At 40.9% G+C, this 20,692-nt stretch overlaps 1 protein-coding gene across 38 annotated transcripts in view; it reads left to right on the top strand.

Moving 5' to 3' along the window:
* The window catches only part of ZBTB20 (zinc finger and BTB domain containing 20), a 469,842-nt gene that overhangs the window by 421,551 nt on the left and 27,599 nt on the right, over positions 1 to 20,692 (top strand). For all 38 annotated transcript variants that reach the window (XM_064410184.1, XM_064410185.1, XM_064410179.1 and 35 more), the window contains one exon: positions 14,411 to 16,018. In XM_064410184.1, coding sequence (XP_064266254.1) covers positions 14,431 to 16,018 — 1,588 coding nt within the window. In that variant the 5' untranslated portion in view covers positions 14,411 to 14,430. The remainder of the gene's footprint in view (positions 1 to 14,410; positions 16,019 to 20,692) is intronic.

Raw genomic sequence — 20,692 nt, 5'->3', positions numbered from 1 at the left:
AAGGGATGGTGGTGTTTTTTTGCATTAAATAGAATGCACTTTATAAACAGTGTCTGTGATAGACCACATCTGAACTCTTTGCCCCTACATGCTCAAGTACCATGGCTGACTTGGTCCAATTCCAGCATTTTTCTGCTTTCACAGGATAGGAACTTTGAAGCAGAGTATTTGCTTTTTTTTCCTTCTAAGTACTGATTTTTGTAGCTTCTTAGCCTTCCAGCATGACAGGAAAAGACAGAGTGAGAACCTCACAAGATTCCTGAACTCCAAAGAGCATTAAGAGTGAGCAGCTAGAGGGACCCACCATTCCCTTCCCATGAATCTGCCAGTTTGATTTGTCTGGGGCTAGTATAGAGACTGGGTAGATCTAAAGGTGGTTTGGCCTCATCTTTACTTTTTAGGTTTCCTGTGTTTCTCTTTGAGGTTCTGTGGCAGGAAGAGAATGGTTACATGCCCTGATGGCCTTCCCTCTCTCTCGAAATTTGTGACTTTGATTCCCTAGGAACTGCTCTGGAGCTTTCAAATAGTCTTCACTCTCAATGAAGACAGGAGGCCCCTGATTGTAGCAGCTTCCTTGTTTAGAGAGTCAGGCAGTATGTCAATAGTAATTTCAGCTGAATTTTTGCTAATCTATTTATGGCATGTCTTAGCTAATGCTGAATATTTTTTGGTTGTTTTTCATGACCTAAGAAATTATGTATGTTTAGATATGTATTTTAGATTCTATAATAATAATGATACAGGCCTTTTCTGTAGAAAGCTAAACTGAAAGCAAGGCTATCCATAGTTCTCAAATACTGATGTTACAACACTTAATTATACTTTCATCTTGCAGAACATTTGAAATTTTGTTTGGTAACTGGTGCTCTTTTTCATAGTTGTAAGTGATTCCTATGTCCAGTGCACTTGTATTTTTGTTTGTAAAATTATCAAAGAAGTATCAGTCAGGAATAACTTGTGTTTTCATAGAAGCTTGAATTGTGTTGCTTGAATTGTGTGGAGACAAAAGTAGGTACAAATACAGGTATGCAAAACTATAAGCTGAGCTCACCCTGCCTCTTGAAAAAACCGTCATAATACATTGAAGAACTGGCAGCAAAAAATGTTGTGCTAGTGGTAGGAACTGGTCTCTATATTCTAATCAGTGCACTAAGTGAGTTTTGTCAGGTTGGTCTCTCGGGCTTTTTGTCTCTTGAGAAATGACTAATAGCATATGGTACTTCAGTTACAAAGTCAGTGAGTATGTTTTCAGAAGCAACTGTGGAGCCCAACTCTCACTGATGCATAAATCACTTACATTTGTAACACACAGAAGCCTTTGAAAATTTGTCTAGTTATCCTAAATGTTGGTTCTGTTATTTGATGCCCCTGTAATACTGTGTTGGTGTTAGGTTGTGGTGTTCAGTGCTTTTCTTACTGCTCTCCATTTAGGGAACTGTCAGTAATAACATGCATAGTCTTGGCTTTGGTTTAAAACTGCCGTGCATGCTCCTAACTCCCATGATTTCAGGGGACATCTTGAAGATATTTCTACAGTGTATCTATACTTTATAAGTACCAGGGAAAAGGATAAGACTTACTGCTCTTTACAGTTCCATAGCTTCCATTCTTGAGGTGACTGAGTTAGTAATGCTGTAGTGTTTCTTTTTGTAAATCATGCTGCAGCCCGTGAGAGACACACTAACTGTCCATTAAGATGTCTGCAGTCTGCTTCTGAGTTTAGTTGGTTGTGTCTTCAGAGTCAGCCCCCTCCAAGATTTTAATTATTGTTCTTTATGTTCATAGTCTTCCATATATCTTCTTCTGTATGTATTTCCGCTGCTTCACTCATGAAGTGAGGAACTGATGGATATATACAAATATCTGTCCCTGTTCAATGTATCAAGATGTTCTAGTACTTTTTTTTAACATTTGGGATTTTGTTTCTGTGGTTTTGTGTGTGGGGCTTGTGTTTGGTTCAGTTTGGGGGTTTTTTTGTAAATCTCCAGAGAAGTGCTTTCCTCTTTTCCCCTTGAGCTGGCTTACCTTCTTCCATCATACTCCATCCTGAAAATTAACCAATAATGTCAATTCCACAGAAGAGTTTCTGTAATGTCCTTGCTTACGTTTACTGCTTTCATAGATAGTAGTCTTGTTAACACACCGACACTATTACTTGCCTACCTGATCTCTCAATCCACATAGTCTGCAACACTTCATAGATACCAATCATTGTTCTGTTAACTTTCTCTGTCTGATATGTTTAAATAATGTATTATTACAGTATTTCTCTTTATGCTCTTAGTGAGTTTTTCTTTAAATTTCCTCTTTGCTCTACTTAATCTTTGGTTTACATCTAGTGTGCTACAGTTTATGTTCAGTTCTATTAATGTCACTTGGGCATGATTTCCATGTTTGGAAGAAAAAATTTTCAGCTTTAATGAACTCTTATACCTTGTTATTTAACCATTGTAGCATTTCCTACTTCCTCATTTTTCTTTTGTTGTCCTTGGATATGCATATGAACCCTATTAAAGTGTTATTAAGGCCACCTCCCTGCTGTTCTTAGGGATTTTACTTCCTTATCTTTTCCTTTCAGACACTTTCTGACTAACTTGCTCTTCTTTTTTTCCTTTCAGTAGTTGTTCTTCTCAAAGTTGCACATACCAAAACTGTCACTCTGAGATCTGCTTGAAGGATGTCAAACATAATAATGCCAATCATTTTTAGTTCATATCTTAACCATACATGCTACTGCTGTCATCTCTTTTTAATTGGGTGAGAAGACTAAACCAAATCTGCCATTTCCCTAATACGGTCTTCAGAGGAATACTTCATGTTTGACAGGTGACTCTTGCTTGAAGGAAACTAAAACAGCTGCATCTCCATCTCCTTTTGTCCTTCTGTGGGTTGTTAAAATGTTGAGCAGCTCAGTGCTTGCATCTCTCATGGTTAGTCCCTTGTGTACGGAGGCACCTTCCATACATTAAGAAACATTGACTGGTTCATAGTGGCCTGGTTTGTTGCAGCTACACAGCTCCAAAGTTACAGGTGTAAGAACATACTTGGTCACCTCCTGCTCCTTTTCACCACTATGATCTATTTAGCATTGGAGCTTTTTGCTCTTTTCCTCTAAGCTTCAGTAGTCACTTTCTCCTCCTTTGTTTACCTGTGGTAGAATAGCCATGTAATCTTTGTGCTATGATCCTCCTCAGTAACTTTAGAACAAGGTATGGCCAAACCAGTATTCAAATTAGTGAAAACCAAAACAATTCTTGCATTGTTCTCCACTGAACAACTGAACAAAGGGAGCTCTTTCATTTGAACCTTTTTTTGAACTGAAGCCTTAACATGGTAGTGGGAGAGAACCTGAAACATAAAACCAAGGGATTGTTTAATGCCACCTACTAATGTTTATAAAGAGTGCTAGGAAGTGTTGCAGAGTAAAATCACGTTCACAAGAAATGTGGTGTTTGATCTACTCCATGGGTGAGAGTCAGTTGAAAGCCGTCAGAATGTCGCTGAACTTCATTTGCATCAGGCTGTTTGCCTGGCATCCCAGTGCATGGAGACCACAGCAGCATGTCCTGGCTGGCACCATGCATTTGAATTCCCGAGGACACCAAATGCTGTTGTTTCTGGAGGGAATGCCATTGTGCCACCCATTTATATTTTCTGTGGCTGTTTTCATTGTCCATGGAGTCATTCACAAGGTTAAAATAATATGAGAGCCAGTCTTATGTATCTACCACTCAGGAAATATAGTACAATGAGAATTGAAGAATCTGTCAGCACAAATACCTCCTTGAGAAATTAACTGCACCTATGAAAAAAAGATAAATCCTAGAACCCCTAGTCATCCAAGCTTTGTTGTATTAAACACTGAAAGGATCTCTGCCCGGCTGGGATGTGCAGTATATACTCTGTATCAATCTGTGACATGTGGTGAAATGCTTCTTCTTGAAAGCCCACGAGAGGGAAGTAGTATAAACTAAGAGTAATCTCACAGCAGCTATTTTTAAGTTCTTAACCAGTGAAAATGTAAGTGTAGCAATATTGTGCATCTATTAAAAATCTTGAAAGGCTCTTTACAACTAGATGATAGGAGTGATAACATGTAATTTATTGATGTTACACAGATAGAGGAAGAAACCCACAAAGTAGCAATTTTTGTGTGAAAAGGGGTATGATACAGGAAATAAAAACAGAGGAAGGGGCTTCTTGTAGTTTCAAGTTCAGGTTGCCTGTTTGGGCAACCATGTCAATTTTAAGAATACCTTGTGCTTTGATCCTGTGCTACATTTCCAAGCAGGGCACATTCCCTGTATTCAAAAGTAAAACGCCCAGATGCTATCTCTAGTGTACAGGGTAGAATGAGCCTAAGGCAGACCTGAGAAATAACTCCCATGCACTGCATTAGTATCACCTGTTGGTGTCTGAATGCTTGTGTATACATCTAATTCTAGGGCCTTTTCCCCAGGGATGGGGGGAAGCATTGGAACTGGCAATGTACATTTAATACTAGAGTTCCATCTGATGGTATCAAGCCATGCAGGAATGTTGCTTATTGCCTTGATTTATTTGTTTAGCTTGTTCTGCCATACATTTCTATTCCCATCAAAGCTAAGTAGGTGGTTTTGGAAATACGTCTGGTCCTAGAGATTGCAGAGGTCTCACTGAGGACAGAAACATTTCCTGTGGCCTTCAGTATTGTAGACATGAGTGTGTTCTGTTTCCCACTGATATTTAAATCTGAATTATAAGCAGGCCGGACCACTCGGCCCATAAACTCAAAATAAAGAAACCACAGTCCAAAACATTATGAATATGTGTCTCACAATGTTTCTAAGTTGAAATATTCACCCAGTTGTACTAGTTAAAAAGCACCCAGTTGTACTGGTTAACAATTACTCTTTCACTAGTACATTAAAAAAGCCAAATGGAAAAAATAACCAAATAAGATCTAGCATTTTCATGTGATGGCTTTCTCTACTCAGAGGCTGAGACAGAGGCACCGGATGAGATAAGAATCTTTTCGCAGCCCTGAGGACTGGCATTTACAATTTTTCATCCATCTCTTGTTTGTCCCATCAACCATAGTTCTGTGACCAGAACACAATCTCTTTCCAGAGAAATGCCTTTCAGTGTATCTGGAGGAAATAAGCAGTGCTCTTCCACAAAATTCAACCATAACTGACTGCACCATCTCCCTAACAGGCTGCTACAAACGCTCCCTGTACAGGATTCTAGCTTGAATAGAACCCTTCTAAACAGGTATTTACCTTAAGAGGTTTTAATCTATATTTTCCTTTTAACCAAAGCCCACAGGCTCTTAGGCTTTACTGTATTTAACCACACTCAGGTTGATAAGCTTTTTCTCCTTGTCTTTCTGCCTTGGGGAGCACCTAACACTGCCAGAGGAACAGGAAGGAGTTCATAGAAGAGCAGGTGTCTCTTTTGGAGACATGTTTTAATATATTTGCACCTATTAGCCTTTTAATTAATTTCATGTCTGGACACAGCTCCCACCTCCATCCCCAGCCCCATCTCCTCCCTAAACAAGGTTTCTGAGAGAGGATAAAAGTTTATACAGTCTCCCACATCAAGACAATGGAAAGCAATTCTTATCCACTTGCCTTATGGGGATTCAGTCTGAAATACACTGTCAGGATTTAAACAAAAGCCTGTAAAGCAGGTGGAGGTATTCTTAAGGACTAGAGTAATCTTTTTATCAGGACCATAGAATAGCAAAACAAATCACCTTGTTTATCTATGTTTTCCAAAGAATTTTTTTTTCCCAAGAAGCATCCCCCTAATCTTTTTTTGAGTAGGGAGTGCTCACACCAGCATTTCTGGCCCATCTCCCCCTCAGTGACTTTTGCTGTGGGTCCACCAGTGAAACATGCATTCCAAGTAACAGCACCTGGCACTGGGGAGGGAAACGAGCAATAGATGCACCTAGATTTTTAAAGAGCCAAACTGCCTTACACTTATAGCCAGTTAAAACAGTTGGACCATGCTGGGGCTTGGCAGGATCATGCATGAGCTCTCTGGGAACAAGAGAGTGTAGTTGAAACAGATTTCATGTAGAACATGAAAATGTTCCCTACTGAAGAAGGGATGAGCACAGCATCATTTTTCTTCCTAGGAAATGGTGCCATCATGTGGAGATGTTGTTTTCTCTGTTTCTTGTTTTAAGAGGGCAGTTGAGAGGATTTCCTTCTACATTTTAAAGAAGTGCATTAAAATGCTCTTTGGCAAACTTACATTTCACTAGCAGAAATAGATTACAACTGATTGGGGCACAAGAATGAACACCCTTGAAGTGATGTGGCCACATCCTGTTGAAATCCCTGTTAATGCAGCTGTGATGACAGCTCTGGGCTTCTTCTGTAATGTTGTACATGTTGCTTGGAAGTGGTGTAGATACCCACAGAAGTATCCCCCATCAATGCAGTTCATTTCTGTGCTATGGAGATACAATGGCATGGCTGTAGATAGTCTGCAGACAAGGTCTGCAAGAGGAACTGAGATAATGAGAGTGTGTGTATATGTGTGCCACTGTTTAGTGTGGAGATATACTTGACTGGACCCCAAATATGTGCTTTGGAATAAAAAATAGCTTTTGCCTATACAGTCTTCAAAGTGTTTTTGGAATTTCTAAAATAGCAAGTACACAAATTGGATTAAAAGTGGGAAAGTAAATATCCTGGTTCAAAATGTATTACTTCCCTAACTTAAAAATAGCTGAATGTGCTGTAACACTGGCTTTGGTGACTGCACTGCTATGAATTGGAGCCAGTTTTTACTTGGTGTTTTAAAATTTTGAGTAGGATGCTGACCATAAAGAGGAATGGAAGAATTAAGGCACTAGAGTACTTGGAGAAGAAAACTAGTTTTTTTGAGAGCCTGGAGAATAAAATTTGAACAAATTTGTGGAATTAATTCTTGATATTTCTGTAGTATTCTTTATCCAAGGATGCAAAACAATTCCTTGCGGCAGGCCTACAGGATTGGGTGCACGATGCTGTTCCTGTTCTTGGTGTGGAGCAAACTGAGGCACAGACATTGCCACCTGTGGTTTTCAGAGCAAACAGGATTAGAGCCAATAGACACTTCCTGAGGTGTGTCAGGCAAAGCACAGGAAGGTGACTCTCTGCCTGCCCCCCCAGGCCTGGAGCCTGAAATAGAGGCTTTTGTGCTTGACACGAGGGACTTGTATCCACTGGGTATAGAAGCCAATTTATGTAGAGAGCACCCATGGTTTAGTCTTCAGTTTTATGTAAAATGGATATCTCATCATTCAGTAAATGCTAAAAAGGACATGGCAACTAACTGAATAAATCATGTATAGGAAATGTGCTGAGCATTTTCTAGTCTGCAGAAAGAGTGTCCTGAAAAAAAGTTTAAGCAAACTCTTATTTGCCTTCTCCTTGGAGAATGAGGTTGTGTTTGTGTGTGCATGCATTTCTGTCTTTCAAACAAATGTAGTTATTAGCTACAAAATTTAGAGAAGTTTGACAGCTTTCAGAACGCAGTGATTTTTTCTTCCATAGAGTGTATTACTGACATATTAATAGATGTTATGCTGGTAAAAATACAGTACTTCCTGTTAAATGTAGACTGCTACATATTTTGATTCTAACAACAATCTGGTAGGGTTAGGGCAATTTGTGTAGTGTCATCTGGTGTTTGTTTTGGGTAGATATTATAGAAGGAGATACTGATTTTCAAGATGTTCAAGCAGATGATTGGGTGAAAACTCCAGCAAACCTTTAAAGCAACAGAAAGCAAGGGCTACTCCTGGTCAGATCTCCTGCTGAGGATACAAATGTTCTTCTGTGTTCCTTAAACTCCGTAGAAGCTTTTCCTCTTGCAGGCCCCTGTTTAGAATGAGGCCAAATATTCAGAAGAATCAGTCTGAGCAGGCAGAGCTGACTTGCTCGCTGCCCATCTTTGAGATGCACTGAGAAGTCACACGTCAGGTTTTCAGGATTTAAATTCTGGTCACTTCCTTGAGTGGAAGAAATGCTACTCCACTAAATTGGTCCCAGAGAGTTGGAAGCTGATGCACGACTAATGTGGTGTGTGTAAACACTAGATAGGAATTTTTGCTCTGTTAATCCAGCTTTATAGTAACTAACTTGATAACAACAGAAAATAAAGCTTTATCAATTGGGATAAATCAGGTCATTGAAGCTGAAGAAAGTACTCACAGTTGTTGAGGTGCAAAGTTTGGAATACAAGACACTAATGTATGGAAATGAGAACTTCCTATAGAAATTGTGGGGCTGTAGCAGCTTTCACATTGTGATGGACATGCTGTATCTTGAGTGAACTGTTGTGTTTATGAAAGAGTTGAGATCTTCATTCCAACATAAGGATTCTTTACTCACATGCATCTTTCTTAAGGAAGATCTGTTTTGATAACAGGGCTTTGTTTGCTTGGGGTTATTTATTCTGTAATGTCTTTAAAGAGTATCATAGACAATGACATATAGGCAACTCCTTCATTCACCTCCTTCAGCTAGAATACTTGATCTGTGTTCGGGGTGCATTTTAACTGAAAGAACATGGAAAAGATAAAAAGGAGGAGAATACCTATAACCAGTGAGAATTATTTGGAGACCTTTGTATTTTATAGAAAAGACAGGTGTAAAGAAGAAAAGTGAGACACCTTCCAGTATATAACGGAATGCTGTAAAGAGGAAAATGGTCAGTAGCTCTCCCTGTCTGTTAGGGAAAGGGGTTGAGTGATCAGTTTCAAATTTAGATACTAAGAAATCTCAGTTTCAAATTTAAATACTAAGAAATCTCTCTTGCTAAAAAGATAATAGACTGTCTGTCTGAGGAGGTAGGGGAAATCCGCAGTGTTGTTTTTACAAACATGGTAGACAGCTTTCTGAAGAGATAGTGTAGGTAAATTATTCCCACATGAGGAAAAATAGTAGACTAGATGACTCTCTGAAGAATATAATGCATCCACTTGATACAAACAGGAGGCCATCCAACAGTTGATGTGGAAACCAAGGATTAAAGATTTCCAAAACCACACATGGTAGAGTTAAAGAGTAAGGACTAGATGATACTGCTTGTCTCCAGCAGCAGGAGGTTATTAGTTTTCTTGTGCTCCCAGGAACTAGTGGCTGGATTACTGATGCACAGAAAAGCAGTTCCAGAAGTAGAAGCCACCTACCAAGCCTAACTTCTACATCTTGGTCCTAGCCCAAGGTGTTCTCCCACCTAGGGAAACACTTGTCACTTTGATAATTAAAAACATAGACACCATATTCTGTAGGAGATGTAGTGTCTCCAACCTTTCCACCATCTCTCAAAGTGCACATTCTTCTCAATGCAAGGCTTGGGAAAGTTGTTGGAAAGACAAACTAGGCAAAAATACCAAGCTAGTTATCTTGTCTAAATGAGACATCAGTGAGATATTTTGCCAGACAATTCTCTAAATTCTTCTGTGCAAGATTGAGGCAAAAACTACATCTGTCTCAGCAAGCCCACCAGTTCTCAAGGATACAGAACAATTATTCTCTATTCCCCACAAGTATGAAAGCAAGATACAGCCTTTGGGTTTCACTCTGCTAGTCATTCCTGCGAATGAGTACACAGTAAATTTCAAAAAAAGCTTGGATTCCAGCATCCTGGGCAGTTTTGCTTCAGGTGAATGCTGTGCTGAGGTTCTGAGCTACTGCTGAGTTGCAGTAGCTGTGATGCGTTCATCACCACTGTGTTTCTAGAATGGTAGTCATTACTGTGCAATGAGCTTTGAGATACCGTGATTTTAAAAAACACTAGAGAAAATCAAATTCTCTGATGTTCTTAAATTATGAGCATTAGGACTTTCAGCAATTGGCTTTGCAGAAAGGGACATCTAGTGGCTGTACAGAAAAAACCTTGCAAAAAGCATTTTCGCATGTACAGCTTATCCATTTGTGTATGGCCTGCAGTGTTCAATATCCTGTTCTTTTTGATTCTACTGCATCATGTGTTTTCTGTAGATAATTTTTTATGGTTCTGACCAAAAAAAGAATCACTATTTCGAGCCATTACTTTCTAGCTTCATGTAGGTCTGTGTATGGTTACTCTGGCAAATAGAAAACTGCCTCAAGCCATGCTCGATGTACCTTGCTGCTGCACTTCCAGTGTTCTATAGTATCTTCCAGGAGTCCACTGCCTGCTGTTTCCTTCTGCCATTGCCTTCGCCTTTGGTACTGTACTTGGAGAGCTTGTCATTGTTATTGTCATGGTAAAACCTACTTTATTTTGAATGCCCATAGCATAAAAGTCAGCAGGAGGGGTGGATGAGATTCAGGGAAACACTAATCTAAGCATTCAGTCATGTATTACACAACAAAAGTTTTTTCCTTTCCCATCCACGTTGTGCTCCTTCTTACTAGTTGAGGATGAATTCCATGCATGTTTCTGTGAATAGCCTGACAGTTTAATCGGTACATTTGCATACGGGCAAATGAAGCTTTTTTCAAAGTTGCACAGTAATATGTTTCACCTTTATACCATGCCAGCTTCAAATTGTATCCCAGGAGGATTTCAAATGTGCATAATCTGTGCAGTTGTCTGGGCTTTTTTCCTTTCTTTTTTTTCTGCCCTTTTTTTTTTTTTTTTTAACTGGCAAATGCCTATTCATTGCCCATCTGGGTAAGAATGGCCTTTGCATTTTCACACCCATTCTTTCCTATATGGTTTGTGAATACCCCTCCAATCAGAACTTGCTTCACAGAAAGGGGACAAAACCATTTTACAGGAGTTTCTCAGAATAAGTCCATTGGGATCTCTACATCATGTTTACTGGACAAAAATAAAAGGGAGTACTTAACAAAGACCACTTGAATTTCACATAAAGTTTCCCACTGTCTTGAGTTTAAAAGAGTGGCAGGCCTGAGGAGAGCCCTAGACAGGAGTCTTTTTCCTGAGCTGGGCATTCTGTGCAGTGACAAGTAGGTGAGTGTGTGTGTGTGCAGCTGGGCCCTGTGAGGAGCTGACACACTTTCTGGCTTGTCCAAGGCTCTAGGAGTCTTTGTCAGAATGTGGCATTTACTTAGAATCTGCATTGGCAAGTTGTGTTTTGTGAGCAACATCACCTTTGGACTTTCAGCTTAGAACAGCATGAAATAGGGGTCAACCATAAAACTTGGATCTGGACCTGATTTCGTGCAAAGAGGGAAAGGATCTGCCTTGAACAGCAGGTTTTGCTACAGACCAATCCCTGGAATTTGTTAAAACTGGTCTTTATACTGATGTAACTTGTGTAGTAGTGGTTCTGACACATACACAAATTATTTGTTTGCCTGGACTTCGGATAGATATGATTTACAGTGTTGAATGTCAAGGAAGGTGACCTAGAAAAATCATCCTCAACATCCGTATTTGCTCTTTTTTACCATTTATTGTGTGTCTCTTCCAACCATCCTTCTTTTAGCCTCAAGGAGTAAATTTCGATTACTTCGCGGTTGAAGAAGTGGTAGATGTTCCAACAATGAGAGGATCTTTTTAAGGGCAAACTCTAATAGCAGTAAAAAATAATGCCATTTATGAAGTGCTCAGTTGGCTTTCAGACCAGCTCCTACACCACAAAGTGCATCCTAGATCAGTTCCTATAGGAGAGCTATTCACATCACTCTTACAAATGCATACAAATATCTTTTTTGTAGCCAGGATCAATTTCAACTGCCTGTTTTCATTAAGATGGCTAAGGATTTCCCTAAATTCCACCCATGGTAAACTATGACAGAACCAAATACACTGTAGCTACACAACTCTTGATTCCCACAGCCAGGACCTGAGAATGGCTGTTGAAACTTATAGATGAATCTTGTCCTTCCTCCTTTGTGTACATGATATGTGGGTAAATGGTGGAATTCACATTCCCAGGAAGTCATTCAGTCTCATGATGCATGTCACACCTTGCTGGAAAGGAGTTGTCCTAAGGATGCATTTTTCAGAGTTCTGCTCACAAAATTAATTTTGTCTGCCAAGGAGCATAGTAACAAAGTTTCTTTTCTCAAGTCAAGTGACCTGTCTGTAGCAGCTCTGGCATTGTGCATGTTAAAGGTAGGATTTTGGGGTTATTGGGTTAGACTGCTGTAAATTTCTTCTTATTGTGAAATACCTCATTTGACAAAACCTAACAGAGAGATGTGTTTTTGTGAAAGTGAGTCCTAGGAGCAAACCAAGTAGTCACTGATACTCCTCAAAGATAGATGGAGATAAATGGGTACAGTCACTTGCTATGGTCTATAGTAAGTCACCTACTTATCAATAATTTTCCACTCTTCGGTTGCCCCACTGGTATGAAGCTTTTGCCAAGGATTCTGACTTTGTGTGTAAATACATTTTGGATTCTTGTACAGTCTGACACGTTTGGCAGGGAAGCATCTGGAACTGCTGTGGAGGCCTCTGGAGAATTGCTCTATCAGGAAGGAGGAGGAAATACATCTCTTCTCTACATTATTTTGTGTAATAATAGTTACAATGCCCTTGAAGGAAAGTCTCCCAGTTTCTAAGATGTTTTTCTAGTCCTATGATCAGTCCCATTAGAGAAAGAAGTTCAGGTTTCCTGGCTAAGCTTATGAACAAGACAGCTGTATTTCACAACTTACATCACGTTGGTGGTGATTTCCTCCTTGTTTCTTCTATGTGAGCATCCCCTCAGCATGCTAATCACATGTGGAAATTAGTGACCTTTTGGTACAGGTTGGTTTACATCTGTTGACATGGGACTTCTTCAGACAGCTTGGCCCCTTTGTTCCTGACCTTTGTGTTTCCCTTTAATCATCAGCTACTTAAAAGAATTAAAATAGCCACTTTTGTCCAGGTGGTTTCTCTCGTGGAAACACCAGAACATAGGGTGCTTGAGATGTAGTGAATAAATGGGAAGAAAAAGGCAGAGCAGGGAGGATGCCGCATTTGCCTGCAACTTGCAGTGAGTAGTGTTCAACTGCCTGTGGATGAGACATAAAGCACTCCTTGGGGTGGAGCAGAGAGACATTGCTGGGCTAAAAGGCCTGTGTATGCCTGTGAACTGCTTCCAGTGCTATTTATTTGCTCTGTACATTTGTTAGACAGTGACAATAAGTTAGTTTAATTTACTCACATTTAACAACTTCTCTTTTTGGATGCTCACACATTACCAAGTTATTATGGCAAGAGTGGTTAGATCTTTGGTGGGAATATGCAAGACAAAATGCCTGTAATACCAGTGGTGATTTCGCATTACTTTGTCTAATTTTCTAGAAACCAAGATGCTGCATGTACTACAAATGCTTAAAAGAATTACTAATAGTGTTTTATTTGTTTACCATTCAAGGGACAATTGATTCTTTATAATTAAAAGGTGATACCGTAGTTTCTGCCTGTCAAAATCCAAATAGATGAAAATTTGGTAAAGAACAGGAAAGGAAATGGGAAAGCACTGAAACCAAAGCAAGCAAGATGAAGATAGGGAACAGTGGGTTGGCAGATTGAGAAATTTCTTTTCAGTCACTTGTAAATTTTGAAGATTATGTTAGCTCTGCATCCAAATTGGTTAGATGCTTTTCTAAACTGTCTCTATTTAGATTATTCAGCCAAACTAAGACAAAATCTTCCTTGGAGTAAATGTCTGTAATTTTCCAGTTTCTGTCAAGTAAATAACAGCAGGAGAACATTTGTTTCTACTTGATGGCGTTCTGGTGCAAGTCAGAACTTGGGATATGCTAAAAATGAAGGGGACAGCTCATATTAACTTCTTGCTTTGGATTCTTTCAGAAAATTGTTTGTCACTATTGGGTAGCAAATGTTCTAAACCACAACCCCAGACAAAACTTTGCGTGGGATTTTAGGAACATTTACAGCCTAAATCTTGAACCAGATTTGGATTTTACAAAGTGACTGCTAGTTTTTTTGATACATGTAACTCTACTATGCAACACAGGATCTAAATTTCTTAAAATACCAATCTAGATTGAAATCATATTTTCATATGTACTCTTTACATTAACAGCTTGGGGTCATTATAGATTCTGATCTCGTCTGGCACAAATGCAATCCAGAGTTTAAAATCCAGCTTTAATCCATGTGCTCAGTGTTTACAATTGGCTGGCTCTAAGCTTTTTTTTATAAACTGATAGGAAGTCCAAATCTCAGGAGTGTGATTGGAATTCAGGTCTAGCTACACCTGTCTCCATTTGGTTTTGTCCAAAGATTCAGGACTTGAGCTTCTGGAATTGAGTAGGGAAGTTTACTTGTAGCAATACAAAATGATGTGTTCTTACTGATGCCTCTGTATGTGGTTTTTCCAGTGTGATCAGTTTTGTTTACACAGTGGGAAGTTGCCTTTGCCAGCACTCTCACTGTGACCCTGCAGAGGACAAGACTCATTCTGTTCTTTTTTTGTTTGCTTTTGTCACCCACTTTGCTGCAGGTAACATCAGTTGCAAGGGGATGACAGAGCGCATTCATAGCATCAACCTTCACAACTTCAGCAATTCCGTGCTCGAGACCCTCAACGAGCAGCGCAACCGTGGCCACTTCTGTGACGTGACGGTCCGCATCCACGGGAGCATGCTGCGCGCCCACCGCTGCGTGCTGGCAGCTGGCAGCCCCTTCTTCCAGGACAAGCTGCTGCTGGGCTACAGTGACATCGAGATCCCCTCAGTGGTGTCAGTCCAGTCTGTGCAAAAGCTCATTGACTTCATGTACAGCGGGGTGCTGCGGGTCTCCCAGTCAGAGGCCCTCCAAATCCTCACAGCCGCCAGCATCCTGCAGATCAAGACTGTGATTGATGAGTGCACAAGGATTGTCTCACAAAACGTGGGAGATGTCTACCCAGTGATTCAGGATTCTGGCCAAGAGACACCCAGGGGAACACCTGAATCAGGCACATCGGGGCAGAGCACTGACACAGAGTCTGGCTACCTGCAGAGCCATTCACAGCACAGTGTGGACAGGATCTATTCAGCCCTCTATGCCTGTTCCATGCAAAATGGCAGTGGGGAGCGCTCCTTTTACAGTGGAGCTGTGGTCAGCCACCATGAGACAGCCCTGGGACTCCCCAGGGACCATCACATAGAAGACCCCAGCTGGATTACCCGGATCCATGAACGGTCGCAGCAGATGGAGCGGTACCTCTCCACCACTCCAGAGACCACACACTGCCGGAAGCAGCCCCGCCCTGTCCGAATTCAAACCCTGATGGGCAACATCCATATTAAACAGGAGATGGAGGATGACTATGACTACTATGGCCAACAGAGGGTGCAGATCCTTGAGCGCAATGAGTCTGAGGAATGCACTGAGGACACTGACCAAGCAGAAGGCACTGAGAGCGAGCCCAAAGGGGAGAGTTTTGACTCGGGTGTCAGTTCCTCCATTGGCACTGAGCCTGATTCCATGGAGCAGCAGTTTATGGCTGGTCTGGGCCGGGATGGGCAGCAGGAACCTACTCAAGCAGATCAAAATGATGTCCCTGCTGATGGCACTCAACCACAGCAGCAGCAGCAACATGTAGATGCCAACTCTTCCTCACCAGAGAGAAGCAATGATGTTGAAATGGACAGCAAAGTGCTCACAGTCAATAACAGCACCGAAAAGGGGGCTTTGCAGCCTTCTGTCAACACATCTGTTGCCCAGCCATTGCCAACCACACAGATCTACTTACGCCAGACAGAAACCCTCACCAGCAATCTAAGGATGCCACTGACTCTGACCAGCAACACTCAGGTCATTGGAACAGCTGGCAACACCTACCTGCCTGCCCTTTTCACCACGCAGTCTGCTGGCAGTGGCCCTAAGCCTTTTCTCTTCAGCCTGCCCCAGCCTTTAGCTGGCCAACAGACACAGTTTGTGACAGTGTCCCAGCCCGGCCTGTCAACCTTTACTGCCCAGCTGCCGGCCCCACAGCCCTTGGCCCCGTCTGCAGGCCACAGCACAGCGGGTGGGCAAGGCGAAAAAAAGCCTTACGAGTGCACTCTCTGTAACAAGACTTTCACCGCCAAACAGAACTACGTCAAGCACATGTTTGTACACACAGGTAAGAGTGTTTCCCTTTGGCTTGCATGTGGAGTCACAGAAAGCCCTTTACAACCATGGACTTAGATTTTGTTTTCCAGCCTGCCAGTCCCCAGGATAAACAGGAGGGAGGGCTTATCCAGGGAGCTGGTGTCACTGAACACTTCTTGGCCTTACTGCACTGAAGTTGAGTCCCTGCAGAAAACTACAGATCCCAAATAGGGGCCTAACTGTGCATGGTGCAGAAACAAGTTCATTTCTCTTGGAGTAAAATGCATCTTGCATCCATCCAAGGAAATGGTGAGCATTCATTGTACCCTGCAAGCTGACCAGGCAACATTAAGTGGAAGAGAGGAAACTAACAGGTCATAAGAAAAATTGTATCTACTAAAAAAGGGCATCCTCCTGTAGGTTTTACAGATATGGGGGAATTAAGCTCAAGTAGAGGTGAGGTTAGGGCAAATTCATTACTGGTGGAGCTGCAGCAGAAGGTCCAGACCTGGATGTTACACACACTGCCACAGATTTTCTAGATCTCACATACTACTATAAGAAAGTAAATCTGGGGTTTTGTCAGAAAGTCTTTTTGTACTTCACTGAGGCTAACTGCTGTAATCCCTCTTGGTAAGTCAGAGGCATCAGTAGCTGTGAGTACAGAAACATGGGATTCAATGAGAAAATATTTAAAGAATATATGTGGAGCACAATGGAACACAACATCAACACCTTTCTGTTTAAAACTGCAGCTGCTTTAGTATATAGTTTATGATCTGTTGAGATAACATAGGTAACCATATTTGCCACTGAGCCAAAACTGCCTTTTCTAGCTTGTTATGAGACTTCAAAGCAAGGATATGTATTTTACATGGAAGAGTTGTCATGGGTTCAGGACTGTTTTGCTTGCTTTAGCCCTTGGCTCTTCCTGCTGTTGGAGAGACATTCTAGTTTAGAGAAAGAGTATTTCTTTCACCAAGCAGTGGATTTGTTAACATCAGATCTTAAAATAAATGCTGGGTTTGTGATACATGGAGAAGAACCTGGAAACATTGCCCACCATGCCTCTCTGTTGGATGCAATAATTTCAATTCCATGTGTATATGTAAACTTTTAAGTTCAACTTACCTGTATTTATCACTTAAATTAAAAACTCCTCTAGACATCTACAGCAGACATGTACATATACAAAAAGATCAACTTTTCAGAACTGGTACAAAATGTACAATTGCAAGGATCAAGAGTCCTGAATCCCAAGATTACCTTTGTGTCTGTTTATGTACTCCATCTCTCTGTTGTGGATGAGGAGCTAAAATGCTACATAGATAGTGATGGTATTCAGAAAAATATTCCCTTCAGAGCACAGTCAAATATATCTGCTTGCATCCTTGTTCTAAAAGCTAAAAAGACTGGTTTACAAATAACTTCTCTGAGATTAGGCACTTTATTTCCCCTACAACTGCACTTCAGTTTTGGAGTCAAATAAAGAATAATACTGAAGACCTAAACCTAAATCTAAATCTAAAGCATTCTTAGCTACTACAAGTAATACCAACTGAGGAAATTGATAGGCATCTTGAATCATGAGTTAATATTTTACTTGTGTGGGTCTGAGAATGCCCTAAAAAATGAACTGTAGTGGCAAGGAAAGATTTGGGTAGATAAATCATTTCAAAAGTTCATTTAGGAGCTAACTGTCTCCTGGGAGAATAATTTTACCTTAACCCACAGAGAGCTACACTTCAAAAAACCCTCCTGAAAATAATCATTATGTGTGCAGCCTCAGATAAAGTGCTGTCTTGTCCAGTGCTGGACAGGATCATTACAAAAATAGAGGGGAGACCCCTGTTCCCACTGTCAGGGTGACTTTTCCTTAGGCCTGTTGAAAGAAGCCAGGCAAAGTGGTCCTGGAAAGATCCACAGAAAAAATGAGAAGCTTGGGAGATGCAGATATTTGAATTAATCTTTCTGTTTGGGGGGCTCACAAGAGAAGTCACGGAAGAGTCTAATCATAAACCTGAATTCAGTAACTTAAAGGCCTCTATATCTCTGTATGTTTTTATGCTTTGAAAAACTACAGTCTGATTAGCTTTCCATGCAACAGAAACCGACCTCCTTTTCTTCTTTCACATGGGTGCAAACATATTAGAGATTGCTATTTTTCCATGTTCTATGTAGACTTACTTCAATATATCCCACAATATTGTAGAAATACAGTGCTAGAGTGTATGCACTGTCTGCACTTTATAAGGCACCATTGCTTTTCCCATATATCATGCTGTGATTAATACTGGTTTAAAGGCTGCCAAATACATGTCAAGGGGATCACAGCAGAGCACCAACATTGCTGCCTCCACACCTTTCTAATCTGGTGATAGGACAGTGATGGGATGAGGGCAAGTCATTTGAGGAGTGGCTGAGGTCACTTGGCTTCAGCCTGGAGGAGATTGAAGGGAAACCTCATGAGGGGAAGTGCAGGGGCAGGAATTGACCTCTTCTCTCTTGTCCAGTGATAAGACACAAGGGAATGGCATGCACCTGTCTCAGGGTAGGTTTCGATTAGATATTAGGAAAAGGTTCTTCACCCTTTGGTTGGGGTTGGTGGGCACTAGAACAAGTTCCCCAAGAAGTGGTCACAGCACCAAACATGGCAGAGTTTGAGAAGCTCTTGGACAATGGTCTTGGGCTCATGATGTGATTCTTGGAGTGGTGCTGTGCAGGACCAGGAGGTGGAATTTGATGATCCTTGGGGATCCCTTCCAACTCAGGATTCTGATTCCATGGCCTCAGTGTCAGCACCAAGTATCCATTATGGTTAGGGTTCAAAGAGCTGCAGAGCCTACATCACCAGGAGCACAGCGGCTGGAAAAGGGAACCATGGCCAGGTGCTGGCATTGCTTCTTCCCCTTCCAACTCAGGATTCTATGATTCTAATCATCCCATATTGCAGTCTAATACCAGCCAAATACAAAATAAAGAAGCAGAAGGAAGAACATGCACATTTAATTCACTGAGCAAAGTTTTCTCTAACTTGAAAATGAAGAATCACAGGAATAAAGAATATACAGTGCTCACTTAGGAAGCACAAAAATTTGCATACAAAAAAGAAAAACTAAAGTTTTGCAATTCTTTGGAGAGGAGAAATCCCAGGAAGGCTTTGAAGCTGAGATTAAAAAGCTGCAACCCAGTGTATCTTAGAAACATAAGCAGGCAAAAATTAAGGTCTTTTTCTAGCACAATCTTAACAGGATCTAGAGTGGAGGAGACCAACTTTCTACAAACTCTGGGACATAGATTGCCCAAGGCAAAAATGAGCTCCATAAATACAATCAGCCTCTTGTAAGTTAATCAGACATTATTCTAACTGACACACTTTCATTTTCCACATCATGTGTCATTCATATAGGCCTGTCTGTACACACCACAGTCCTGTGTGTGGCAAAGCCATCAGGAAAGCAAGGACTTAGTGTTTTGAGTGAATGTCTTTCGCCAAGTAGGGACAAACTCCTCACAAGTGCAAGGAAGAGCAGCAAGTGGATTTCATTCATGGATGTCACCATCATACATGCAAACTATTAAATAAAGAGAAACAGAGACTTGGGGGAGATAAAAAAGTAGGTCTTTCACATCTAATCCATTTTAATTATCTCCTCTTAAAATTGAGTATAAGTAGCATATGGTAATCTCACTATACAATGAGTGAATTATATATTATCACAGGCATGTCTTGGTCCCTGAAGATTGACGCTTCAGGAGTTACAGCAGTGCCAAACAGACTGTAAAAAGAAGGAAGCAGGATGTCTATGGAGAGAAAAAAACAGGGGGAAATTGGAGAATAACCACAGGAAAATAATTTTCTCAATCAGTGAAACAGAGGATCATTTTGATTCTTACAGAGCTGTGGTATCCTCTCTATCCCTGACAGCCTTGGGGATGATGAGTTCCACACATGAAATATACCATTAGTGATTTAGAAAGCAAATTAAAAAGTAGCTTGTGATGGAGCATTGGTTGTTGGCTACATTACCAGTGCAGCAGCATATCATGAAAACGTTGCTTGACAACATGAAACATGAGACCATGCCTTATCTTTCAGAACTCTGAGCATGAGGAGGATTTAAGAGTAGTCTGAAAAAAACTGTATATGTGCTCAGCTAAGTATTTTTCCCAGTTTATCCTTGTAGTCACTGGTTTGTCTGAACATGATCAGAGTTCAATTATATGAGTTTCTGTAATAAGTTTTACAACAGTCCTGGGAACACAAGGCAGTGTGGAAGATTACATACATGTTTTATCTCCCTTGTTTTACCTCATAAGGTGTTTGATTTAACTGACAGTCAAATCATTCAAGTTTCCTGTGTCTTACACTGGAATTTTATCTGTTAGGTTGCCCTTTGCATGGTGCTGGCTGGCCTAGGCAATTCTGTGTTCTGAGGTTCCCTTTTCCAGTACTACTTGTACATGCTTCAGCTATGACATTTGACCAGAAAAGGGAGCAACAAATGTAAACCTCTTATAAAGTGTTGGATTCCTCTGACAATCTCTGTCTTTTCTATCCTGAGAAATGGAAAGCAATTTGACTGAAATAAGTCTGGCCCAGGTTAGCTGTCTGGTAGTCACTGATTTGTCCCTGGTTTTATTGCATGCCAGTGAGGAAATAGTAGAACTGGAAGGTGAAGTAGCATGGCTGAGACTTTCCTGT

This window comes from Passer domesticus, chromosome 2, assembly GCF_036417665.1.
Source record: "Passer domesticus isolate bPasDom1 chromosome 2, bPasDom1.hap1, whole genome shotgun sequence".
Lineage (NCBI taxonomy): Eukaryota > Metazoa > Chordata > Aves > Passeriformes > Passeridae > Passer > Passer domesticus.
The sequence above is the reverse complement of the archived record's forward strand: the minus strand, read 5'-3'. Positions and strand labels throughout refer to the sequence as shown.